General features: G+C 48.2%; 1 protein-coding gene across 4 annotated transcripts in view; it reads left to right on the top strand.

Annotated features, from left to right (window-relative positions):
• Positions 1 to 25,227, top strand: part of AHCYL1 (adenosylhomocysteinase like 1) — a 905,485-nt gene that overhangs the window by 298,011 nt on the left and 582,247 nt on the right. For all 4 annotated transcript variants that reach the window (XM_063955029.1, XM_063955028.1, XM_063955032.1 and 1 more), the window contains exon 5: positions 7,418 to 7,520. In XM_063955029.1, the coding sequence (XP_063811099.1) occupies positions 7,418 to 7,520 (103 nt within the window). The remainder of the gene's footprint in view (positions 1 to 7,417; positions 7,521 to 25,227) is intronic.

Genomic DNA, 25,227 nt, shown 5'->3' with positions numbered 1-25,227 from the left:
AAAGCAAAAGGTCATGCATGCTCGAGACAATCTGGTGCTTCCAAAATCTCAAAGCCCAAGGCAAAACAATCTTGGGCAGCCCATCAGCCTGCCACATGACGGGGCGTGCCTCCCCCTGGGGGACCTCAGGGTTCTGTGATTCACCCAGGTCTGGTTAAAGACCTCTTCAGATGCTTGGGTGCGAGAAGTTGTCTCTCACGGGTATGCAGTCTCTTTCAAGAGGTGTCCCCCTCGCCAGTTTTGCTCCACGGTTATCCTTTCGGACCCGTTAAAGGTGCAAGCTCTACAATTGGTTGTGCAATCCCTCCTGGAAACGGGAGTGGTGGTGCCGGTACCTCTGTCCCAGAGAGGCAGAGGATATTACTCGACCCTGTTTCTAGTACTGAAACCCGATGGGCCTTTCCGGCCCATACTCTACCTCAAATCACTGAACAAGTTTGTGAGAGTGTCCAAGCTCCATATGGAAACACTGCGCTCAATTGTACTGGCCGTGGAACCAGGAGACTATGGAATCCCTGGATATGCAAGATGTTTACCTGCATATACCTATTGCCATATAGCATCAGCAATATCAGCGGTTTGCTAGTGGCAACCTCTACTATCCGTTCCAGGCTCTGCCATTCGGACTGGCCACGGCTCCTCGGATCTTCGGATCTTCACCAAGGTTATGGCTGTGATGCTGGCTCATCTCCGTCGCCTGGGAGTCAGGATCCTGCTGTATGTGGACGATTTGCTGATTCTGGCAAACTCCCACAATGTAATCCTCAGTCATCTGCAACTGACTGTAAACTTCCTACAAGCCCACGGGTGGCTCATCAACCTTTCTGGTCCCAGCTCAAAGCATGGGGCACTATTGGACACACACAGTCAACGGCTGTTTCTGTCTCCAGAGAAGGTCCTGAAGCTTCATGACAGGATCAGATCCTTCCTCTCTCGCCCAAGAGTGTCGATACACTCGGCGATGCAAGTACTAGGCTTAATGGTGTCGGCTTTCGACATGGTAGAATACGCTCAATTTCATTCCCGCTCTCTGCAGAGGTTAATCCTTTCCAAGTGGGACGGCCTACCTCATCGGATCAGGTCTCACATGATCTCCTGGACTCCGGAGGTTCGTCTGTCGCTGAACTGGTGGCTACAGGACCAGCAGTTGATCAGGGGCCGTCCCTACTGGATCCCCAACTGGGTCCTACTGACTACGGATGCCAGTTTGAGGGGTTGGAGCGTGGTGTTGGAGCAAACACTCTTTCCAGGGTCGGTGGACCAAAGAGGAATCACTCGTCCCGATAAACATTCTGGAATTGCGGGCAGTGTTCAATGCTTTGTCTCTCGCCCTCTCTGTTACAGAACAGGCCTGTTCAAGTCAGACAAAACCACTACGGTGGCATACATAAACCATCAAGGCGGCCCTCGAAGCCGCATGGCAATGAGGGAAGTGTCAAAAATCCTTCGTTGGGCGGAACGCTATCTGCCAGCAATATCGGCAGTGTTCATTCCGGGAGTCCTCAACTGGGAAGAGGATTTCCTCAGTCGTCAGGACGTGCACGCCAGAGAGTAGAGTCTTCCTCCAGAAGTCTTTCAACTCCTAGCGGACAAGTGGGGCCTATCAGATGTAGACCTGATGGCGTATCAACACAATCACAAGGTTCCGGTCTACGGATCAAGAACCAGGGATCCTCCAGCAGCGTTCGTGGATGCACTGGCAATTCCATGGAACTTTCGGCTGCCCTACGTGTTCCTTCCAGTGTCTCTCCTGCCCAGGGTGCTACGGAAGTTCCACTTCTAGTCGCTCCAGTGTGGCCCAGACGGCATTGGTTCTCAGACCTGCAGGGTTTAGCGATAGAGCGTCCTCTTCTTCTTCCTCAATGCCCAGACTTCCTCGTTCAGGGCCCTTGTGTCTACCCGGACCTGGCCAAACTGGCTTAGACGGCTTGGCTCCTGAAGCATCACTCCTGAGTGCCAAAGGATTCTCCAAGGCTGGTATCCAAACTATGCTGAAGGCTCGCAAACTGGCTTCTGCTCGGATTTATTACAGGGTTTGGAATTCTTACTTAACCTGGTGTGCTGCTAATAATTACGACGCATACAAATTCAGAACTTCCTGACTTCTGGCTTTTCTGCAACAAGGCCTGGACTTTGGCCTTCATCTGGCCTCCCTCAAGGTTCATATATCTGCCTTGTCGGTGTGGTTTCAGAGAAAAATTGCGTCTATTCCTGACGTTCATACTTTCACTCAGGGTGTTTTTACGGATTTAGCCTCCCTATGTCCCTCCTGTGGTTCCATGGGATCTGTCTGTTGTCCTGAATGCCCTGCAAGAGTCTCCATTTGATCCTCTTGAATCAGTGGACCTTACATGGCTCACGGTCAAGGTCCTGTTCCTACTGGCTATTGCCCCTGCTAATATAGTGTCTGACCTAGGCGCTCTGTCCTGTTGTCCACCCTTTCTGATGTTTCTCTGTGACCGAGCGGTTCTTAGAACTTACCCTGGTTATTTGGCGAACGTGGTGTCATTTTTCCACCTTAACCAAGAGATTGTGGTTCCGGCCTTTATCTGTTCTGATTTGTCCTCCAAAGAGCGGTCTTTGGATGTGGTAAGTCCTCTCCGTATTTATGTGGAGAGGACTGCCTCTATCAGGAGGTCAGATACCGTTTTGTACTTTTTCACAAACGTGGCTGGCCTGCGAATAAGCAAATCTTGGCCAGATGGATTAGAATGGTGATTGCACAAGCCTATTCTCAGGCTGTACATCCAGCTCCTGATGCTATCAAAGCCCATTCTACTCGGTCTGTTGGACCTTCTTGGGCAGCCCGCCGAGGCGCGTCCGCTGAACAATTGTGCAAGGTGGCTACGTGGTCCTCAGTGAACATGTTCATTAGGTTTTATGCCTTTGATACTTCAGCCTCCCAGGATGCTTCCTTTGGATGCCAGGTTCTCATACCCACTGCGGCGCGTCCCCTCCCATGAGGAACTGCTTTAGGACATCCCCGATGCTTTTGGACATTCCCTGTGGAAACCAATGTACCCCACTGCAGAAAAGGAGATTTGTAGTAGACTTACCATTTTTAAATCTCTTTCTGCGAGGTACATTAGTTCCACAGGGCGCCCGCCCTGATGCACCTAGCTTCTATGGGTTTGTATGGCATTAGCCGCTAGTCCCTTCTCTTGTCGTGAGAACGTGCTTCTATGTTACTAACATCTACCTTCTCTTTTACTTGCTCCTGCATTTAACTGGTTAAGGAAACTGAGCTCACAGTTCCTGAGGGTGGGGTTATAGAGGAGGCTCCAATGTATCCTGGGACAGTCTAAAGCTTTAGCCTGTTGGTGTCACTGGATCAAGATCCATCTCTACACCCCGATGTTTCTCTGTGGAACCAATGTACCTCGCAGAAAGAGATTTAACCATGGTAAGTCTACCATAAATCTCCTTATACTGAAAGTACATACATTTCTTTTTAACATTTACTAGTTTTAACAAATTGTTAGCAAACTCATATGGTGCATGCCCACAAAGAGAGCCCTCACATGTGCTTTAATACAGATGTTACGGTATCTGGCATGGGTTGGTATTGTGAGACTGACGTTTTGGATCCCGTAGGTCACCATAGCGACCCTGGGATCCAGGTCTCCAGATTGCCGGGGAAGGGGGGGGGGGGGAGGGGACGTGAGCGCTGCGCTCGCCACAAGTTCTGTTCCCACTGTATGGGTGTCGTGAACACCCAGGAGTGGGAATAGTCCCTGTTAGTCAGCATGCCGACTGTCGGGTATTCCCCCGCTCAGGATTCTGGCATTGGTATGGTGATGGTCACATAACCGTATCCCATCTAGCAAGTGTAATTGGCATACAGCCAGCGGTCAAGTACTACAAGGGTGATTTACTGCGAATGCAGATCTGCAGAATAATGCATTATCTTTGGCACCTGCTACATGCCAGATACAAATACACGCTTATAATGATGAATGCAAATGTGTATGGCTCTGTATATGTGTGGAAATAGGCTATTTTTGTCCTCACTTTTTTTTTCTTAGCAATTTTTGTCCAATTTACGACCACCTCTGTTTCAACCCCATCTTGTCAAGGTGATTCAGTATTTGTTGATTTAGCAAAATAAATTTAGACTATTTTGAGATCATGCTTGTCTCAAACAAATTAAATGCTATACAGCGGCTTGCAAAAGTATTCAACTCCCTAACATGGTAACATATTTGTTGGTATAACAAATTCACACACACACACACACACACACACACACACACACACACACACAGATTGTTCCAGGCAGTATTTTTATTGCGAGCCAATCATTTTCAAATTCATAATCATTATTTGTTTTCACTTTTTTTTTTTTTAAGACTGAAAAATGCTGCTTAAACATGTATTCAACCCTGTTCTGTGGAAGCTCCAAGTTTAAGGAAAGATAATGTCCTAACAGTTGTCAGTCAACTAGCCTTTACTTATGAATCATTAAAGAAGGTCAGATTATGGATAAAAGACACCCCAATTCAAATAACATCAGTCATTCTGCAAAGTTTAAGGAAAACTATGAAAATGAAGACCAAATGGTATTGTAGGAAAATTAAAATTATCGACATGCACAAGATAGGAAAAGCTGCATAATACCACTCGGGTACTGCCTAAGCAAGGTTGTTGACTCAGCATCAGAGCAAGATGGGGACTCGTGAGGGGAGCCAGAGAGGCCAACCATAACTTCCAGTTGCTGAGACTGGAGTTGCAGATACACCAGTCAACAATATCAAGAGCTCTGCATACAACCTTCCTGTATGGGAAGGTGGCTAGGAAGTAGCTAATACTGGGAAGCGATTTAAATACCGCTAATCGGGATCCCAGCGGTCACAATGCCGATGCCGTAATCCCGATTAGCGGTGAAAGACAACATCGGAATATCAGTGAGGTTGGTGATTCTCCCTCTACGTGTGTTCACGACACCCATATAGGGAGAATATTATCTATGGCTAGCCACCGTGCCCGTAGCGAACCTGCAAGGAGCTTACTTGCACTTGCCTCATTGCCGGCATACTGGTGGCCAAGATGCTGCTGCCTATATGTTGATTTCTAAAAAAGAAGAATGTCAAAGGGAATGGCGATCCTTTCCGTTCTTTATGTTCCTCAAACAAAGAAAAACATTGAAATAACATCATAGCGTAGTATGTCTCTTATATATAGATAGACACCATAAGTGAAAAAGACTCTGGTCCTTTAGGTGTTTATATAAAGAGAAGATGCCCAGTCACAAATTTATCAGGAAGAAACACATCTTCTTGCTAGGTTTATGAGGTTACCTGATGATTTACCCCAAAATAAATGAGGTAAAAACAGCTTTATATAGAAGTGTACACTCTCCTTGTACCCAGTGGAAAAACACCTTATGATAACGCAATTAACTCTTACCGACCCCCAAACAAATAAGGTCTATACGTGTGGCTTTTACCAGTGGCAATGCAGGACACAGCGATATTCATTAACATCAGGCACTTTATTGTACACGATCAGTATAGCATGTGTAAAAGGATACTTAACATAGTGTGATACTGTATAAATCATTCAATAAAAGTATCCAGATAAAACAGACAGGACACCGGCAGCCTGAAAAAGGGAGACCGAAACGTGTAGCTGGCAGTGAGGATTTGTTCCCAGTGGGACTATTATATCGGAAGTATAGTGAGAGTCAGGAACACTAATACAGTTTAACAAATCATTTATTTACAATATCATTGACAATAATTAAAATATACTTATCCACGTTCCTTAAGGCAGTTATACAGGATAATCAGAGTCCTAGCATAAGGTGTAGTCCCAGGGAGCCTCCTGTCTCTGCGTAGCGCCTAGGTCTTGTCAGTCAAAGGAACCCTATTGCCAATCTCAGGTCTCAATGGAGGCTGTCATCAGTCTGACGTGACCCTCTATTTAACCCAGAATTCTGAGAGGTGGTCAAGGGATCATATCTCCATACACATGTCATTGGAGTCCCTGGTCACTTGTACAATATTGTGAAATCTATTGTTGTATTGAATTGTAATGTAGAACAAATAGCCTTTTACCTTTTGCGTTTTTTAGATGTCTAGGCCACTTTATCAAAGGTAAACATCTATTTGTTGACCACAAATAGACCTATTGTCTGGCCTAATATGTAAGCTAAAAAGGAAAACAATTTCTTATTAACATACTATAAAGAACAAACAGCTTGTTCCTACAAAGATGGAAAATGAAAGTCTTACAACACAAATACAGTATTTGGCTATGTGTACACATTTTATACATAGAAGACAAATAGTTAGCTGTAGGTCAGAAATCAGTACTGTTACAGGATTTCATGTGGACTTTTGCATCCCGCCACTCGGTGAGCACTTGTAGGACTGGATTGTTTTAGGAGTAACCGGGACTCCGGAAGAACATTCAGTCTGATTTTGCACTGAGACTATTGCCATCTGGTAGGCGCTCTGACTCAATGGGATCCTTGTTTTGTTCTTTTTACATTTTGGCTGTTTTATCTGGATACTTTTATTAAATGTTTTAGACTTTCCACATGCTATTCTGTTAGAGTACAATAAAGTGCCTGATGTTAATGAATATCGCTGTGTCCTGCATTGCCACTGGTAAAAGCCACACGTATAGACCTTATTTGTTTGGGGGTTGGTAAGAGGTAATTGCGTTATCATAAGGTGTTTTTCCACTGGGTGCAAGGAGAGTGTAAACTTATATATAAAACTGTTTTTACCTCATTTATTTTGGGGTAAATCATCAGATAACCTCATAAACCTAGCAAGAAGGTGTGTTTCTTCCTGATAAATTTGTGGCTGGGCATCTTTTCTTCATATAAACACCTCAAGGACCAGAGTCTTTTTCACTTATGGTGTCTATCTATATATAAGAGACATACTATGCTATGATGTTATTTTAATTGTTTCTTTGTTTGAGGAACATAAAAAACGGAAAGGAGCGCCATTCCCTTTGACATTCTTCTTTTTTGGAAAGAACAGTGGTATTCTTTATATTGTCTTTGGAGGCAGTAACCCATATTCTGTTTAGGAGTGCTAAAAATTGTCGTATTCTTGTTTGCTGCCTGTATACTGACGGCCAGCATCCAAGCTGCCGGTCATTCATACTCAACCCCTATTACTGAAGAAAACCCATTATTAAGCAGGCAACTTTTTTTAATGTAAAAATAAATAAACAAACATCTGCATAAAATTATAAATTATCAGTTTGAAAATTTACTTGAGTCCTCTAGTTAGCAATTAAAATACTATCTGGAACAAACTGTAAATTTTAATGAAAACAAATCTGTTGACTTAAATGCTTTTGCAAGCCAATGTAAATTACTAATTGGTTTTAGTTTTTGCACTGTACCATTGTGTTCATCTACTGTATGTGTTTCTTGTTTTCTTGGATATATCTTCAGGTGCTTATTGAAACTCTGTGTGCACTTGGGGCTCAGTGTCGCTGGTCGGCATGTAATATCTACTCCACTCAGAATGAAGTGGCTGCTGCTTTGGCTGAGTCAGGTAAGTGATTTGATTATGTTTTTAACATGTGGGTATAATATTTTAAAACCGCACAAATGAACCAAACACTTAATCTAAATCAATTTCTAAAAGTAAAAAGACAACTATAACCTTAATGCATATAAATGAATGCATAATTCTGATGTATTAGGCAATTTGTTTGCAGCTCTTGTAGAAACATTACATATAAAGTTCTTTATACTGTGCTAATTAAAGGGTGTCAACTAAAATCTATTTACCAAGGAGTTAATATATACTGGAATCGATAAACCTGAAATACAAGTTGCTCTATATAAAACAAACATTCCTAAATTGAAGGTACTGTACATACTTAAGCATTTCTCTGTCAGCAAGGCTGGTGGGACTCTGGACCATGGGGTTGCAGGATGGGCTGGAGTTTGGCACTTACACTACTGTAACTTTAATTGTAAGCTCCTTCCACCTGCAACCCCATCATTCCAGTTTATTTTAAGTGCCTCAAGGAGATACTGTAGGGCACTTTTTGAATGGTTGTTATGCAGCCTCTCTTATACATACTTTTTTTTATGTTTTATTTGTAACTTTTATTTCTCTTACGTCCTAGGAGATACTGGGAACCCATTTAGTACCATGGGGTATAGACAGGTCCACTAGGAGCCATGGGCACTTTTGGAAAATGATAGTGTGCGCTGGCTCCTCCCTCTATGCCCCTCCTACCAGACTCAGTTTAGAAAATGTGCCCCAAGGAGCCGGTCACGTCTCTGCAAGCTCCTGAAGATTTTTCTTGGGACTTAGAGGGCGGAACGGCCTAAACTCTTGAAGGGTTAATGGTCCCGTTCCCCACTGACAATACACTAGCTCCTGAGGAAACTATTCGCAAGCCCCACTGCGAAGAGCGTACATTCCCGCAGCATGCTGCCAACTCAAACAGAAGAAAGAAGAGTGGCGAGTACTAAGCCGGCGTCCCACTTAGCGGTTCGCCAGCCATTATGGTGGCACGAGGGCACGGAGATGCATGGCTTCTAAATGGGGTGGACTGTGTCTCCCACTATGTAAGGACACAGACGCGGAACAGCGGACACAGTACTCAGACTGGCAACAAAGCCATAAAAGGAGTCTGTCTCCATTTTATGCACTTAGACACATATAGCCAGTATAAAAAAGAAGACCATGTGCCATTAAAGGGGCGGGGCTTCACTATGGGGGTAATTCCAAGTTGATCGCAGCAGGAAATTTTTTAGCAGTCGGGCAAAACCATGTGCACTGCAGGGGGGGGGGTGGGGGGGCAGATATAACATGTGCAGAGAGAGTTATATTTGGGTGTGGTGAGTTCAATCTGCAATCTAAATTGAAGTGTAAAAATAAAGCAGCCAGTATTTTCCCAGCACAGAAACAATATAACCCACCCAAATCTAACTCTCTCTGCAAATGTTATTTCTCTAACGTCCTAAGTGGATGCTGGGGACTCCGTAAGGACCATGGGGATTAGCGGCTCCGCAGGAGACTGGGCACAACTATAAAGAAAGCTTTTAGACTACTGGTGTGCACTGGCTCCTCCCACTAAGACCCTCCTCCAGACCTCAGTTAGATTCTTGTGCCCGGCTGCGCTGGATGCACACTAGGGGCTCTCCTGAGCACCTAGAAAGAAAGTATATTTAGGTTTTTTTTTTCCAGTGAGATCTGCTGGCAACAGACTCACTGCAGCGAGGGACTAAGTGGAGAAGAAGCGAACCTACCTAACAGGTGGTAGTTTGGGCTTCTTAGGCTACTGGACACCATTAGCTCCAGAGGGATCGACCGCAGGACCCGTCCTTGGTGTTCGTTCCCGGAGCCGCGCCGCCGTCCCCCTTACAGAGCCAGAAGCACGAAGAAGGTCCGGAAAATCGGCGGCAGAAGACTTCGGTCTTCACCAAGGTAGCGCACAGCACTGCAGCTGTGCGCCATTGCTCCTCATGTACACCTCACACTTCGGTCACTGATGGGTGCAGGGTGCTGGGGGGGGGCGCCCTGAGGGCAATAAATAACACCTTGGCTGGCAAAATATACATCATATATAGTCCCAGAGGCTATATAGATGTAAAATTACCCCTGCCAGTATCACAGAAAAAGCAGGAGAAAGTCCGCCGAAAAGGGGGCGGGGCTTCTCCCTCAGCACACTGGCGCCATTTTTCCCTCACAGTTCCGCTGGAAGGAAGCTCCCTGGCTCTCCCCTGCAGTCTGAGAATACTACAGAAGGGTAAAAAAGAGAGGGGGGGCACTAAATTTAGGCGCAGTATAGATATATATATATGTAATATATATAAAAAAGCAGCTATAGGGAAAACACTCATTGATAGTGGGATCCCAGTGTTATATAGCGCTCTGGTGTGTGCTGGCATACTCTCTCTCTGTCTCCCCAAAGGGCTTTGTGGGGTCCTGTCCTCTGTCAGAGCATTCCCTGTGTGTTTGCGGTGTGTCGGTACGGCTGTGTCGACATGTTTGATGAGGAGGCTTATGTGGAGGCGGAGCAGATGCCTGTAAATGTGATGTCACCCCCTGCGGGGTCGACACCTGAGTGGATGGTGCTGTGGAAGGAATTACGTGATAGTGTCGACTCCTTACATAAGAGGTTTGACGACATACCTAATGTGGGACAGCCGGCTTCTCAGCCTGTGCCTGCCCAGGCGTCTCAAAAACCATCAGGGGCTCTAAAACGCCCGCTACCTCAGATGGTTGACACAGATGTCGACACGGATACTGACTCCAGTGTCGACGACGAAGAGACTAATGTAACTTCCATTAGGGCCACACGTTACATGATTGAGGCAATGAAAAATGTGTTGCACATTTCTGATGTTACCCCCGGTACCACAAAAAAGGGTATAATGTTTGGAGAGAAAAAACTACCAGTAGCTTTTCCTCCATCTGAAGAGTTAAATGAAGTGTGTGAAGAAGCGTGGGCTTCCCCTGATAAAAAGATGGTAATTTCTAAGAGGTTACTAATGGCGTACCCTTTCCCGCCAGAGGACAGGTCACGCTGGGAAACATCCCCTAGGGTGGATAAAGCGCTCACACGCTTGTCAAAGAAGGTGGCACTACCGTCTCCGGATACGGCCGCCCTGAAGGAATCTGCTGATAGAAAGCAGGAGGCTATCCTGAAATCTATATATACACACACAGGTGTGATACTGAGACCGGCTATAGCTTCAGTCTGGATGTGCAGCGCTGCTGCTGCGTGGTCAGATTCCCTGTCAGAAAATATAGATACCCTAGACAGGGACACTATTTTGCTAAACGTAGAGCATATAAAAGACGCACTTTTATACATGAGGGATGCACAGAGGGATATTTGCCGGCTGGCATCCAAAATTAGTGCAATGTCCATTTCTGCCAGGAGAGGGTTATGGACTCGGCAGTGGACAGGTGATGCAGATTCCAAACGACACATGGAAGTTCTGCCTTATAAGGGTGAGGAATTGTTCGGGGATGGTCTCTCGGACCTCGTTTCCACAGCAACAGCTGGGAAGTCTAAATTTCTCTGACGTCCTAGTGGATGCTGGGGACTCCGTAATGACCATGGGGAATAGACGGCTCCGCAGGAGACTGGGCACATCTAAAGAAAGATTTAGGACTATCTGGTGTGCACTGGCTCCTCCCCCTATGACCCTCCTCCAAGCCTCAGTTAGATTTCTGTGCCCGGCTGAGCTGGATGCACACTAGGGGCTCTCCTGAGCTCCTAGAAGAAAGTATAGTTTAGGTTTTTTATTTTCAGTGAGACCTGCTGGCAACAGACTCACTGCAACGAGGGACTAAGGGGAGAAGAAGCGAACCTACCTAAGTGGTGGTAGCTTGGGCTTCTTAGGCTACTGGATACCATTAGCTCCAGAGGGATCGAACACAGGACCCGACCTCGTCGTCCGTTCCCGGAGCCGCGCCGCCGTCCCCTTTACAGAGCCAGAAACAAGAAGGTGGTCCGGAAAATCGGCGGCTGAAGACTTCTGTCTTCTCCAAGGTAGCGCACAGCACTGCAGCTGTGCGCCATTGCTCCTCATGCACACCACACACTGCGGTCACTGATGGGTGCAGGGCGCTGGGGCGCCCTGAGCAGCAATAATAACACCTTGGCTGGCAAAACTAACACCATATATAGCCCCAGAGGCTATATAGGTGTATATTAACCCCTGCCAGAAACGATAAAATAGCGGGAGAAAGCCCGCCGAAAAAGGGGCGGAGCCAACTCCCTCAGCACACTGGCGCCATTATTCCCTCACAGCTTCGCTGGAAGGAAGCTCCCTGGCTCTCCCCTGCAGTCCTGCACTACAGAAAGGGTAAAAAAGAGAGGGGGGGGGGCACAATTTAGGCGCAGTATATATATATATTATAGGCAGCTATAGGGGAAAACACTCTGTATAGTGATATCCCTGTGTTATATAGCGCCCTGGTGTGTGCTGGCATACTCTCCCTCTGTCTCCCCAAAGGGCTTTGTGGGGTCCTGTCCTCTGTAAGAGCATTACCTGTGTGTCTGCTGTGTGTCGGTACTGCTGTGTCGACATGTATGATGAGGATAATGATGTGGAGGCGGAGCAAATGCCTGTGAATGTGATGTCACCCCCTGCGGGGTCGACACCAGTGTGGATGGACTTATGGAAGGAATTACGTGACAGTGTCAGCTCCTTACATAAAAGGTTTGACGACATAGGACAGCCGGCTACTCAGCTTGTGCCTGTCCAAGCGTCTCAAATGTCATCAGGGGCTATAAAACGCCCGCTACCTCAGATGACAGATACAGATGTCGACACGGATACCGACTCCAGTGTCGACGATGATGAGACGAGTGTACCCTCCAATAGATCCACCCGTTATATGATTGAGGCTATGAAAAATGTATTACACATTTCTGATGATACCCCAGGTACCACAAAAAAGGGTATTATGTTTGGTGAGAAAAAACTACCAGTAGTTTCTCTGACGTCCTAGTGGATGCTGGAAACTCCGTAAGGACCATGGGGGATTAGCGGCTCCGCAGGAGACTGGGCACAACTAAAGAAAGCTTTAGGTCACCTGGTGTGCACTGGCTCGTCCCACTATGACCCTCCTCCAAGCCTCAGTTAGATTTTGTGCCCGGCCGAGGTTGGATGCACACTAGGGGCTCTCCTGAGCTTCTAGAAAGAAAGTATAGAATTAGGTTTTTTATTTTCAGTGAGACCTGCTGGCAACAGGCTCACTGCAGCGAGGGACTAAGGGGAGAAGAAGCGAACCTGCCTGCTTGCAGCCAGCTTGGACTTCTTAGGCTACTGGACACCGTTAGCTCCAGAGGGATCGACCGCAGACCCAGCCTTGGTGTTCGGTCCCGGAGCCGCGCCGCCGTCCCCCTTACAGAGCCAGAAGCAAGAAGAGGTCCGGAAAATCGGCGGCAGAAGACATCAGTCTTCACCAAGGTAGCGCACAGCACTGCAGCTGTGCGCCATTGCTCCTCATACACACTTCACACTCCGGTCACTGAGGGTGCAGGGCGCTTGGGGGGGGGCGCCCTGAGCAGCAATAAAAACACCTTGGCTGGCAAAAATACCACAATATATAGCCCCAGAGGCTATATATGTGGTAAATACCCCTGCCAGAATCCAGAAAAAAGCGGGAGAAAAAGGGGCGGAGCTATCTCCCTCAGACACACTGGCGCCATTTTCTCTTCACAGTGCAGCTGGAAGAAAGCTCCCCAGGCTCTCCCCTGTAGTTTTCAGGCTCAAAGGGTTAAAAAGAGTGGGGGGGGCACTAAATTTAGGCGCAATATTATATATACAAGCAGCTATTGGGGAAATTTCACTCAGTTATAGTGTTAATCCCCACATTATATAGCGCTCTGGTGTTTGCTGGCATACTCTCTCTCTGTCTCCCCAAAGGGCTTTGTGGGGTCCTGTCCTCAGTCAGAGCATTCCCTGTGTGTGTGCGGTGTGTCGGTACGGCTGTGTCGACATGTTTAATGAGGAGGCTTATATGGTGACGGAGCAGATGCCGATAAATGTGATGTCGCCCCCTGTGGGGCCGACACCAGAGTGGATGGTTAGGTGAAAGGTATTAACCGACAGTGTCAACTCCTTACATAAAAGGGTGGATGACGTAACAGCTGTGGGACAGCCGGCTTCTCAGTCCGCGCCTGCCCAGGCGTCTCAAAGGCCATCAGGGGCTCCAAAACGCCCGCTCACTCAGATGGCAGACACAGATGTCGACACGGAGTCTGACTCCAGTGTCGACAAGGTTGAGACATATACACAATCCACTAGGAACATCCGTGACTTGATCCCGGCAATAAAAAAAATGTGTTACACATTTCTGACATTAACCCTCTAAAAATGGGTTTTTATGTTGGGGAGAAAAAGCAGGCAGTGTTTTGTTCCCCCATCAGATGAATGAATGAAGTGTGTGAAAAGCGTGGGTTCCCCCCGATAAGAAACTGGTAATTTCTAAAAAGTTACTGATGGCGTACCCTTTCCCGCCAGAGGATAAGTTACGCTGGGAGATATCCCCTAGGGTGGATAAGGCGCTCACACGGTTGTCAAAAAAGGTGGCACTGCCGTTTTAGGAACGGCCACTTTGAAGGTACCTGTTGATAAAAAGCAGTAGGCTATCCTGAAGTCTGTATTTACACACTCAGGTACTAGACTGAGACCTGCAGATCGTGCTGCTGCAGCGTGGTCGGTGACCCTGTCAAACATAAGAACATATTAAAGACGTCGTCTTATATATGAGGGATGCACAGAGGGATATTTTGCCGGCTGGCATCCAAAATGAATGTAATGTCCATTCTGTCAGGAGGGTATTAGAGACCTGTCACTGGACAGGTGATGCTGACTTTAAAAGGCGCATAGAGATTCTGCCTTATAAGGGTGAGGAATTATTTGGGGATGGTCTCTGGGACCTCGTATCCACAGCAACAGCTGGGAAGAAATATTTTTACCTCAGGCTTCCTCACAGACTAAGAAAGCACTGTATTATCAGGTACAGTCCTTTCGGCTTCAGAAAAGCAAGCGGGTCAAAGGCGCTTCCTTTCTGTACAGAGACATGGGAAGAGGGAAAAAGCTGCACCAGTCAGCCTGTTCCCAGAATCAAAATTCTTCTCTCGCTTCCTCTGAGTCCACAGCATGACGCGGGGGCTCCACAGGTGTAGCCAGGTACGGTGGGGGGCCGTCTCAAAAATTTCAGCGATCAGAGGGCTCGCTCACAGGTGGATCCCTGTTTCATTCAAGTAGTATTTCAGGGGTACAAGCTGGAATTCGAGATGTCTCCCCCCCGCCGTTTCCTCAAATATGCCTTGCCGACAACTCCCTCAGGCAGGGAGGATGCGCTAGAGGCAATTAATAAGCTGTATTCCCAGCAGGTAATACTCAAGGTGCCCCTACTTCAACAAGGACGGGGTTACTATTCCACGCGGTTTGGGGTACCGAAACCGCATGGTTCGGTGTGACCCATTTTATATTTAAAATCCTTGAACACATACATAAAAAAATTCAAGTTCAAGATGGAACCGCTCAGGGCGGTTATTGCAAGCCTGGACGAGTGGGATTACATGGGATCCCGGGACATCAAGGATGCTTACCTGCATGTCCCCATTTACCATCCTCGCTAGGAGTACCTCAGATTTGTGGTACAGGATTACCATTACCAAGTCCAGACACTGCCGTTTGGACTGTACATGGCACCGAGGGTGTTTACCAAGGTAATGGCCGAAATGATGATACTCCTTCGAAAAAAAGGGAGTTTTAATTATCCCGTACTTGGACAATCTCCTTATAAGGGCAAGGTACAAGGAGCAGTTGCTAGTCGGGGTAGCACTATTTTGGAAAGTGCTACAACAGCACGGTTGGATTCTAAACAGTCCAAAGTCACAGCTGGTTCCTACGACACGTCTACTGTTCCTGGGGATGGTTCTGGACACAGAACAGAAATAAGTGTTTCTCCTGGAGGAGAAAGCCAAGGAGCTGTCATCTCTAGTCAGAGACCTCCTGAAGCCAAAACAGGTATCGGTGCATCATTGCACGCGAGTCCTGGGAAAAATGGTAGCTTCCTACGAAGCAATCCCATTCGGTAGGTTCCATGCAAGAACTTTTCAGTGGGACCTGTTGGACAAGTGGTCCGGATCACATCTTCAGATGCATCGGCTGATAACCCTGTCTTCAAGGACCAGGGTATCTCTACTGTGATGGCTGCAGAGTGCCCATCTTCAAGAGGGCCGCAGGTTCGGCATACAGGACTAGGTCCTAGTGACCATGGATGCCAGCCTTTGAGGCTGGGGGGCAGTCACACAGGGAAGAAACTTCCAGGGACTTTGGTCAAGTCAGGTGACTTCCCTACACATAAATATTCTGGAACTGAGGGCCATTTACAATGCCCTGAGTCAGGCAAGGCCTCTGCTTCAAAACCAGCCGGTACTGATCCAATCAGACAACATCACGGCAGTCGCCCATGTAAACCAACGGGGCGGCACAAGAAGCAGGATGGCGATGGCAGAAGCCACAAGGATTCTCCGATGGGCGGAAAATCATGTGTTAACACTGTCAGCAGTGTTCATTCCCGGAGTGGACGACTGGGAAGAAGATCTTCTCAGCAGACACGACCTCCACCCGGGAGAGTGGGGATTTCATCCAGAAGTCTTCCAAAGGATTGTACACCATTGGGAAAGGCCACAGGTGGACATGATGGCGTCCCGCCTCAACAAAAAGCTATAAAAGATATTGCGCCAGGTCAAGGAACCCTCAGGCGATAGCTGTGGACGCTCTGGTAACACCGTGGGTGTACCAGTCGGTTTATGTGTTCCCTCCTCTGCCTCTCATACAAAAGGTACTGAGAATAATAGGAAGGCGAGGAGTAAGAACGATACTCGTGGTTCCGGATTGGCCAAGAAGAGCTTGGTACCCAGAACTTCAAGAAATTATATCAGAGGACCCATGGCCTCTGCCGCTCAGACAGGACCTGCGGCAGCAGGGGCCCTGTCTGTTCCAAGACTTACCGCGGCTACGTTTTGACGGCATGGCGGTTGAACGCCGGATCCTAAAGGAAAAGGGCATTCCGGAGGAAGTAATTCCTACGCTGATTCAAGCCAGGAAAGATGTAACTGCAAAACATTATCACTGCATATGGCGAAAATATGTTGCTTGGTGTGAGGCCAAAAATGGCCCCAACAGAGGAATTTCAACTAGATCGATTTCTGCATTTCCTACAAGCAGGAGTGTCTATGGGCCTAAAATTAGGCTCCATTAAGGTACAGATCTCGGCTCTGTCGATTTTCTTCCAGAAAGAACTAGCTTCAGTACCTGAAGTTCAGACATTGTAAAAGGAGTGCTGCATATTCAGCCCCCGGTTGTGCCTCCAGTGGCACCTTGGGTTCTCAACGTGGTGTTGAGTTTCTTAAAATCACATTGGTGTGAGCCACTAAAAACCTTGGATCTAAAATATCTCACGCGGAAAGTGGTCATGTTATTGGCCTTGGCTTCGGCCAGGCGTGTATCAGAATTGGCGGCTTTGTCATATAAAAGTCCTTATCTGATTTTCCATATGGATAGGGCAGAATTGAGGACTCGTCCCCAGTTTCTCCCTAAGGTGGTATCAGCTTTTCACTTGAACCAACCTATTGTAGTGCCTGCGGCTACTAGGGACTTGGAGGATTCCAGGTTACTGGACGTAGTCAGGGCCTTGAAAAATTATGTTTCCAGGACGGCTAGAGTCAGGAGAACTGACTCGCTGTTTATCCTGTATGCACCCAGCAAACTGGGTGCTCCTGCTTCTAAGCAGACTATTGCTCGCTGGATTTGTAGCACAATTCAGCTGGCGCATTCTGCGGCTGGACTACCGCAGCCAAAATCTGTAAAAGCCCATTCCACAAGGAAGGTGGGCTCATCTTGGGCAGCTGCCCGAGGGGTCTCGGCTTTCCAACTTTGCCGAGCTGCAACTTGGTCAGGGGAAAACACGTTTGCTAAATTCTACAAAATGGATACCCTGGCTGAGGAGGACCTGGAGTTCTCTCATTCGGTGCTGCAGAGTCATCCGCACTCTCCCGCCCGTTTGGGAGCTTTGGTATAAACCCCATGGTCCTTACGGAGTTCCCAGCATCCACTAGGACGTCAGAGAAAATAAGATTTTACTCACCGGTAAATCTATTTCTCGTAGTCCGTAGTGGATGCTGGGCGCCCATCCCAAGTGCGGATTGTCTGCAATACTTGTATATAGTTATTGTCTAACTAAAGGGTTATTGTTGAGCCATCTGTTGAGAGGCTCAGTTATATTCATACTGTTAACTGGGTATAGTATCACGAGTTATACGGTGTGATTGGTGTGGCTGGTATGAGTCCTACCCGGGATTCAAAATCCTTCCTTATTATGTCAGCTCGTCCGGGCACAGTGTCCTAACTGAGGTTTGGAGGAGGGTCATAGTGGGAGGAGCCAGTGCACACCAGGTGACCTAAAGCTTTCTTTAGTTGTGCCCAGTCTCCTGCGGAGCCGCTAATCCCCCATGGTCCTTACGGAGTTCCCAGCATCCACTACGGACTACGAGAAATAGATTTACCGGTGAGTAAAATCTTATTTTTTCCTGCATCTGACGAATTAAATGAGGTGTGTGAGGAAGCGTGGACTTCCCCAGATAAGAAATTGATCATTTCTAAACGGTTAATGGCTGCATACCCTTTCCCGCCAGAGGATAGGTCACGCTGGGAAACACCCCCTAGGGTAGATAAAGCGCTGACACGCTTATCAAAGAAGGTGGCACTACCGTCTCCGGATACGGCCGCCCTAAAAGAACCTGCTGATAGAAAGCTGGAAAGTACCCTAAAAGCTATATACACACACACTGGCATTATATTGAGACCCGCTATTGCATCAGCTTGGATGTGCAGTGCTGCTGCTGCGTGGTCAGACTCCCTGTCAGAAAACATTGATACCATGGATAGGGACAATATTTTGCTAACGATTGACCATATAAAAGACGCGGTCTTATACATGCGTGATGCACAGAGGGATATTTGCCGGCTGGCATCAAAAATAAGCGCTATGTCCATTGCCGTCAGGCGGGGGTTATGGACTAGGCAATGGTCAGGTGATGCCGACTCCAAGCGGCACATGGAAGTTTTACCCTATAAAGGGGTGGAACTTTTTGGGGAAGGTCTTTCGGACCTCGTTTCCACAGCTACTGCTGGGAAATCGACTTTTTTGCCACAGGCTACCCCACAGCAAAAGAAAGCACCGTATTATCAGGTACAGTCCTTTCGGCCCCAGAAAAATAAGCGGGCTAGAGGCTCATCCTTTCTGCCGAGGGGCAGAGGAAGGGGGAAAAAGCTGCAGCACACAGCTAGTTCCCAGGAGCAGAAGTTTTCCCCTGCGTCCGGTAAGTCCACAGCATGACGCTGGGGCTGCTCAGGCGGAATCGGGAACGGTGGGGGCACGTCGCAGGTTTTTCAGCACACAGTGGGCTCTCTCACAAGTGGATCCCTGGGTCCTTCAAGTAGTATCTCAGGGGTACAGGCTGGAATTCGAGACGTCTCCCCCCGCCGTTTCCTAAAATCTGCCTTGCCGGCAACTCCCTCTGCCAGGGAGGCAGTGTTGGTGGCTATTCAAAAACTGTATTCACAGAAAGTGATCGTCAAGGTACCCCTCCTTCAGCAAGGAAAGGGTTACTACTCCACAATGTTTGTGGTACCGAAACCGGACGGTTCGGTGAGACCCATCTTAAATTTAAAAGCCTTGAACACTTATATCAAAAGGTTCAAGTTCAAGATGGAATCGCTCAGGGCGGTTATTGCAAGCCTGGAGGAGGGGGATTACATGGTATCCCTGGACATCAAGGATGCGTACCTGCATGTCCCCATTTACCCTCCGCACCAGGAGTACCTCAGATTTGTGGTACAGGACTGTCACTATCAGTTCCAGACGCTGCCGTTTGGGTTATCCATGGCACCAAGGGTCTTTACCAAGGTAATGGCCGAAATGATGATACTCCTTCGCAAGAAGGGTGTTTTAATTATCCCGTACTTGGACGATCTCCTGATAAAGGCGAGGTCCAAAGAACAGTTGATAGTGGGGGTGGCACTTTCTCAGGAAGTGCTACAACAGCACGGCTGGATTCTAAACATTCCAAAGTCACAGCTGGTCCCGACGACACGTCTTCTGTTCCTGGGAATGATTCTGGACACAGACCAGAAAAGAGTTTTTCTTCCACTGGAAAAAGCCGAGGAATTGTCATCTCTGGTCAGAGACATCCTAAAACCAGGAAAAGTGTCGGTACATCAATGCACACGAGTCCTGGGAAAAATGGTAGCTTCGTACGAAGCAATTCCATTCGGTAGGTTCCACGCAAGGATGTTCCAGTGGGACCTGTTGGACAAATGGTCCGGGTCCCATCTCCAGATGCAACAGCGGATAACCCTATCGGCCAGAACCAGGGTGTCGCTGCTGTGGTGGCTGCAGAGGGCTCATCTACTAGAGGGCCGCAGATTCGGAATACAGGACTGGGTCCTGGTGACCACGGATGCCAGCCTTCGGGGCTGGGTGGCAGTCACAAAGGGAAGAAATTTCCAAGGACTGTGGTCAAATCAGGAGATTTCTCTTCACATAAATATCCTGGAGCTAAGGGCCATTTACAATGCCCTAAGCCAAGCAAGACCTCTGCTTCAAAACCAGCCGGTACTGATCCAGTCAGACAACATCACGGCGGTCGCCCATGTAAACAGACAGGGCGGCACGAGAAGCAGGATGGCGAGGGCAGAAGCCACAAGGATTCTCAGATGGGCAGAGAATCATGTGTTAGCACTGACGACAGTGTTCATTCCGGGAGTGGACAACTGGGAAGCAGACTTCCTCAGCAGGCACGACCTCCACCCGGGAGAATGGGGACTTCATCCAGAAATCTTCCAAATGCTGGTCAACCGGTGGGAAAAACCACAGGTAGACATGATGGCGTCCCGCCTCAACAAGAAGTTGAAAAGATATTGCGCCCGGTCAAGAGACCCACAGGCGATAGCGGTGGACGCTCTAGTGACACCGTGGGTGTACCAGTCGGTTTATGTGTTTCCTCCTCTACCTCTCATACCCAAGGTACTGAGAATAATAAGAAGGCGAGGAGTGAAAACCATACTCGTGGTTCCGGATTGGCCAAGAAGAGCTTGGTACCCGGAACTTCAAGAGATGCTTACAGAGGACCCTTGGCCTCTGCCGCTCAGACAAGACCTGCTGCAGCAGGGACCCTGTCTGTTCCAAGACTTACCGCGGCTGCGTTTGACGGCATGGCGGTTGAACACCGGATCCTGAAGGAAAAGGGTATTCCGGAGGAAGTCATCCCTACCCTGATCAAAGCCAGGAAGGATGTCACCGCAAGACATTATCACCGCATTTGGCGAAAATATGTTGCTTGGTGTGAGGCCATGAAGGCCCCGACGGAGGAATTTCAACTGGGTCGATTCCTGCACTTCCTGCAAGCAGGGGTGACGTTGGGCCTCAAATTGGGGTCCATAAAGGTCCAGATTTCGGCTCTGTCGATTTTCTTCCAAAAAGAACTGGCTTCACTGCCCGAAGTTCAGACTTTTGTCAAAGGAGTACTGCATATTCAGCCTCCTTTTGTGCCCCCAGTGGCACCTTGGGATCTCAATGTGGTTTTGGCATTCCTGAAATCACATTGGTTCGAACCACTTAAGACTGTGGATTTAAAATATCTCACGTGGAAAGTGGTCATGCTGTTGGCCTTGGCGTCGGCCAGGCGGGTTTCAGAATTGGCGGCTTTGTCTTGTAAAAGCCCTTATCTGATTTTCCATATGGATAGGGCAGAATTGAGGACTCGTCCTCAGTTTCTCCCAAAGGTGGTCTCAGCTTTTCACTTGAACCAACCTATTGTGGTGCCTGCGGCTACTAGGGACTTGGAGGATTCCAAGTTGCTGGACGTAGTCAGGGCCCTAAAAATTTATATATTCCAGGACGGCTGGAGTCAGAAAGACTGACTCGCTGTTTATCCTGTATGCACCCACCAAGCTGGGTGCTCCTGCTTCTAAGCAGTCTATTGCGCGCTGGATTTGTAGCACTATTCAGCTGGCGCATTCTGCGGTAGGCTTACCGCAGCCTAAATCTGTAAAAGCCCATTCCACACGGAAGGTGGGCTCATCTTGGGCGGCTGCCCGAGGGGTCTCGGCTTTACAACTTTGCCGAGCAGCTAGTTGGTCGGGGGCAAACACAATTGCAAAATTCTACAAATTTGATACCCTGGCTGAGGAGGACCTGGAATTCTCTCATTCGGTGCTGCAGAGTCATCCGCACTCTCCCGCCCGTTTGGGAGCTTTGGTATAATCCCCATGGTCCTTACGGAGTCCCCAGCATCCACTAGGACGTCAGAGAAAATAAGAATTTACTCACCGGTAATTCTATTTCTCGTAGTCCGTAGTGGATGCTGGGCGCCCATCCCAAGTGCGGATTGTCTGCAATACCTGTACATAGTTATTGTTACAAAAATCGGGTTTTGTTGTGAGCCATCTCTTCAGAGGCTCCATTTGTTATCATACTGTTAACCGGGGTTCCTATCACGTGTTATATGGTGTGATTGGTGTGGCTGGTATGAGTCTTACCCGGGATTCAAAAATCCTTCCTTATTGTGTCAGCTCTTCCGGGCACAGTTCCTAATTGAGGCTTGGAGGAGGGTCATAGGGGGAGGAGCCAGTGCACACCAGATAGTCCTAAATCTTTCTTTAGATGTGCCCAGTCTCCTGCGGAGCCGTCTATTCCCCATGGTCCTTACGGAGTCCCCAGCATCCACTACGGACTACGAGAATTAGAATTACCGGTGAGTAAATTCTTATTTTTTACCCCATGTTCCCTCACAACCAAAGAAAGCACCGTATTATCAGGTACAGTCCTTTCGGCCCAATAGGGGCAAGCGGGTTAAAGGCGCGTCCTTTCTGCCCAGAGGCAGAGGTAGAGGGAAAAAGCTGCAGCATACAGCCAGTTCCCAGGAGCAAAAGTCCTCCCCCGCTTCCTCTAAGTCCACAGCATGACGCGGGGGCTCCACAGGCGGAGCCAGGTACGGTGGGGGCCCGTCTCAAAAATTTCAGCAATCAGTGGGCTCGCTCACGGGTGGATCCCTGGATCCTTCAAATAATATCTCAGCGGTACAAACTGGAATTCGAGACGTCTCCCCCCCGCCGTTTCCTCAAATCTGCCTTGCCGACCACTCCCTCAGGCAGGGAGGCAGTGTTACAGGCAATTCAAAAGCTGTATTCACAACAAGTGATAGTAAAGGTGCCCCTACTTCAACAAGGAAGGGGTTACTATTCCACAATGTTTGTGGTACCGAAACCGGACGGTTCGGTGAGACCCATTTTAAATTTGAAATCCTTGAACACATATATAAAAAAATTCAAGTTCAAGATGGAATCGCTCAGGGCGGTTATTGCAAGCCTGGACGAGGGAGATTACATGGTATCGCTGGACATCAAGGATGCTTACCTACATGTCCCCATTTACCATCCTCACCAGGAGTACCTCAGGTTTGTGGTACAAGATTGTCATTACCAATTCCAGACGTTGCCGTTCGGTCTCTCCACGGCTCCGAGGGTCTTTACCAAGGTAATGGCGGAAATGATGATACTCCTTCGAAGGAGGGGAGTTTTAATTATCCCGTACTTGGATGATCTCCTGATAAAGGCGAGGTCCAGAGAGCAGTTGTTGGTAGGGGTAGCGCTATCTCGGGAAGTGCTACAACAGCACGGCTGGATTCTAAACATTCCAAAGTCACAGCTGGTCCCTACGACACGCCTGCTGTTCCTAGGGATGGTTCTGGACACAGAACAGAGAAAAGTGTTTCTCCCGGAGGAGAAGGCCAAGGAGCTGTCATCTCTAGTCAGAGGCCTCCTAAAACCAAAACAGGTGTCGGTGCATCACTGCACGCGGATCCTGGGGAAAATGGTAGCTTCCTACGAAGCGATTCCATTCGGCAGGTTTCATGCAAGAACCTTTCAGTGGGACCTGTTGGACAAGTGGTCCGGATCGCATCTTCAGATGCATTGTCTGATAACCCTGTCTCCAAGGACAAGGGTGTCTCTGCTGTGGTGGCTGCAGAGTGCTCATCTTCAAGAGGGCCGCAGATTCGGCATACAGGACTGGGTCCTGGTGACCACGGATGCCAGCCTTCGAGGCTGGGGAGCAGTCACACAGGGAAGAAACTTCCAAGGACTATGGTCAAGTCAGGAGACTTCCCTGCACATAAATATTCTGGAACTAAGGGCCATTTACAATGCCCTAAGTCAGGCAAAACCCCTGCTTCAAAACCATCCGGTACTGATCCAGTCAGACAACATCACGGCGGTCGCCCATGTAAATCGACAGGGCGGCACGAGAAGCAGGACGGCGATGGCAGAAGCCACAAGGATTCTTCGATGGGCGGAAAATCACGTGTTAGCACTGTCAGCAGTGTTCATTCCGGTAGTGGACAACTGGGAAGCAGACTTCCTCAGCAGGCACGACCTCCACCCGGGAGAGTGGGGACTTCATCCAGAAGTCTTTCAAATGATTGTAAACCAGTGGGAAAAACCACAGGTGGACATGATGGCGTCCCGCCTAAACAAAAAGCTAGAAAAATATTGCGCCAGGTCAAGAGACCCGCAGGCGATAGCTGTGGACGCTCTGGTAACACCGTGGGTGTACCGATCGGTTTATGTGTTCCCTCCTCTTCCTCTCATACCAAAGGTACTGAGGATAATAAGGAGAAGAGGAGTAAGAACTATACTCATTGTTCCGGATTGGCCAAGAAGAGCGTGGTATCCGGAACTTCAAGAAATGATGTCAGAGGACCCATGGCCTCTACCGCTCAGACAGGACCTGCTGCAGCAGGGGCCCTGTCTGTTCCAAGACTTACCGCGGCTGCGTTTGACGGCATGGCGGTTGAACACCGGATCCTGAAGGAAAAGGGCATTCCGGAGGAAGTCATTCCTACGCTGATAAAAGCTAGGAAAGAAGTAACCGCGAACCATTATCACCGCATATGGCGAAAATATGTTGCGTGGTGTGAGGCCAGGAAGGCCCCAACGGAAGAATTTCAGCTGGGCCGGTTCCTGCACTTCCTATAGTCAGGGGTGACTATGGGCCTTAAATTGGGTTCCATTAAGGTCCAGATTTCGGCTCTATCGATTTTCTTCCAGAGAGAATTGGCTTCACTACCTGAAGTTCAGACTTTTGTTAAGGGAGTGCTGCATATTCAGCCCCCTTTTGTGCCTCCAGTGGCACCTTGGGATCTCAACGTGGTGTTGGATTTCCTAAAGTCACATTGGTTTGAGCCACTGAAAACCGTGGATTTAAAATATCTCACATGGAAAGTGGTCATGTTGTTGGCCTTGGCTTCGGCCAGGCGTGTTTCAGAATTGGCGGCTTTGTCATGTAAAAGCCCTTATCTGATTTTCCATATAGATAATGCAGAATTGAGGACTCGTCCTCAGTTTCTCCCCAAAGTGGTATCAGCTTTTCATCTGAACCAACCTATCGTGGTGCCTGCGGCTACAAATGACTTGGAGGCTTCCAAGTTGTTGGATGTAGTCAGGGCCCTAAAAATTTATGTTTCCAGGACAGCTGGAGTCAGGAAGACTGACTCGCTCTTTATCCTGTATGCGCCCAACAAGTTGGGTGCACCTGCTTCTAAGCAGACTATTGCTCGCTGGATCTGTAGTACGATTCAGCTTGCACATTCTGCGGCTGGACTGCCGCATCCTAAATCAGTGAAAGCCCATTCCACGAG

The sequence above is a fragment of the Pseudophryne corroboree genome, chromosome 2 (assembly GCF_028390025.1).
Source record: "Pseudophryne corroboree isolate aPseCor3 chromosome 2, aPseCor3.hap2, whole genome shotgun sequence".
NCBI lineage: Eukaryota > Metazoa > Chordata > Amphibia > Anura > Myobatrachidae > Pseudophryne > Pseudophryne corroboree.
The sequence above is the reverse complement of the archived record's forward strand: the minus strand, read 5'-3'. Positions and strand labels throughout refer to the sequence as shown.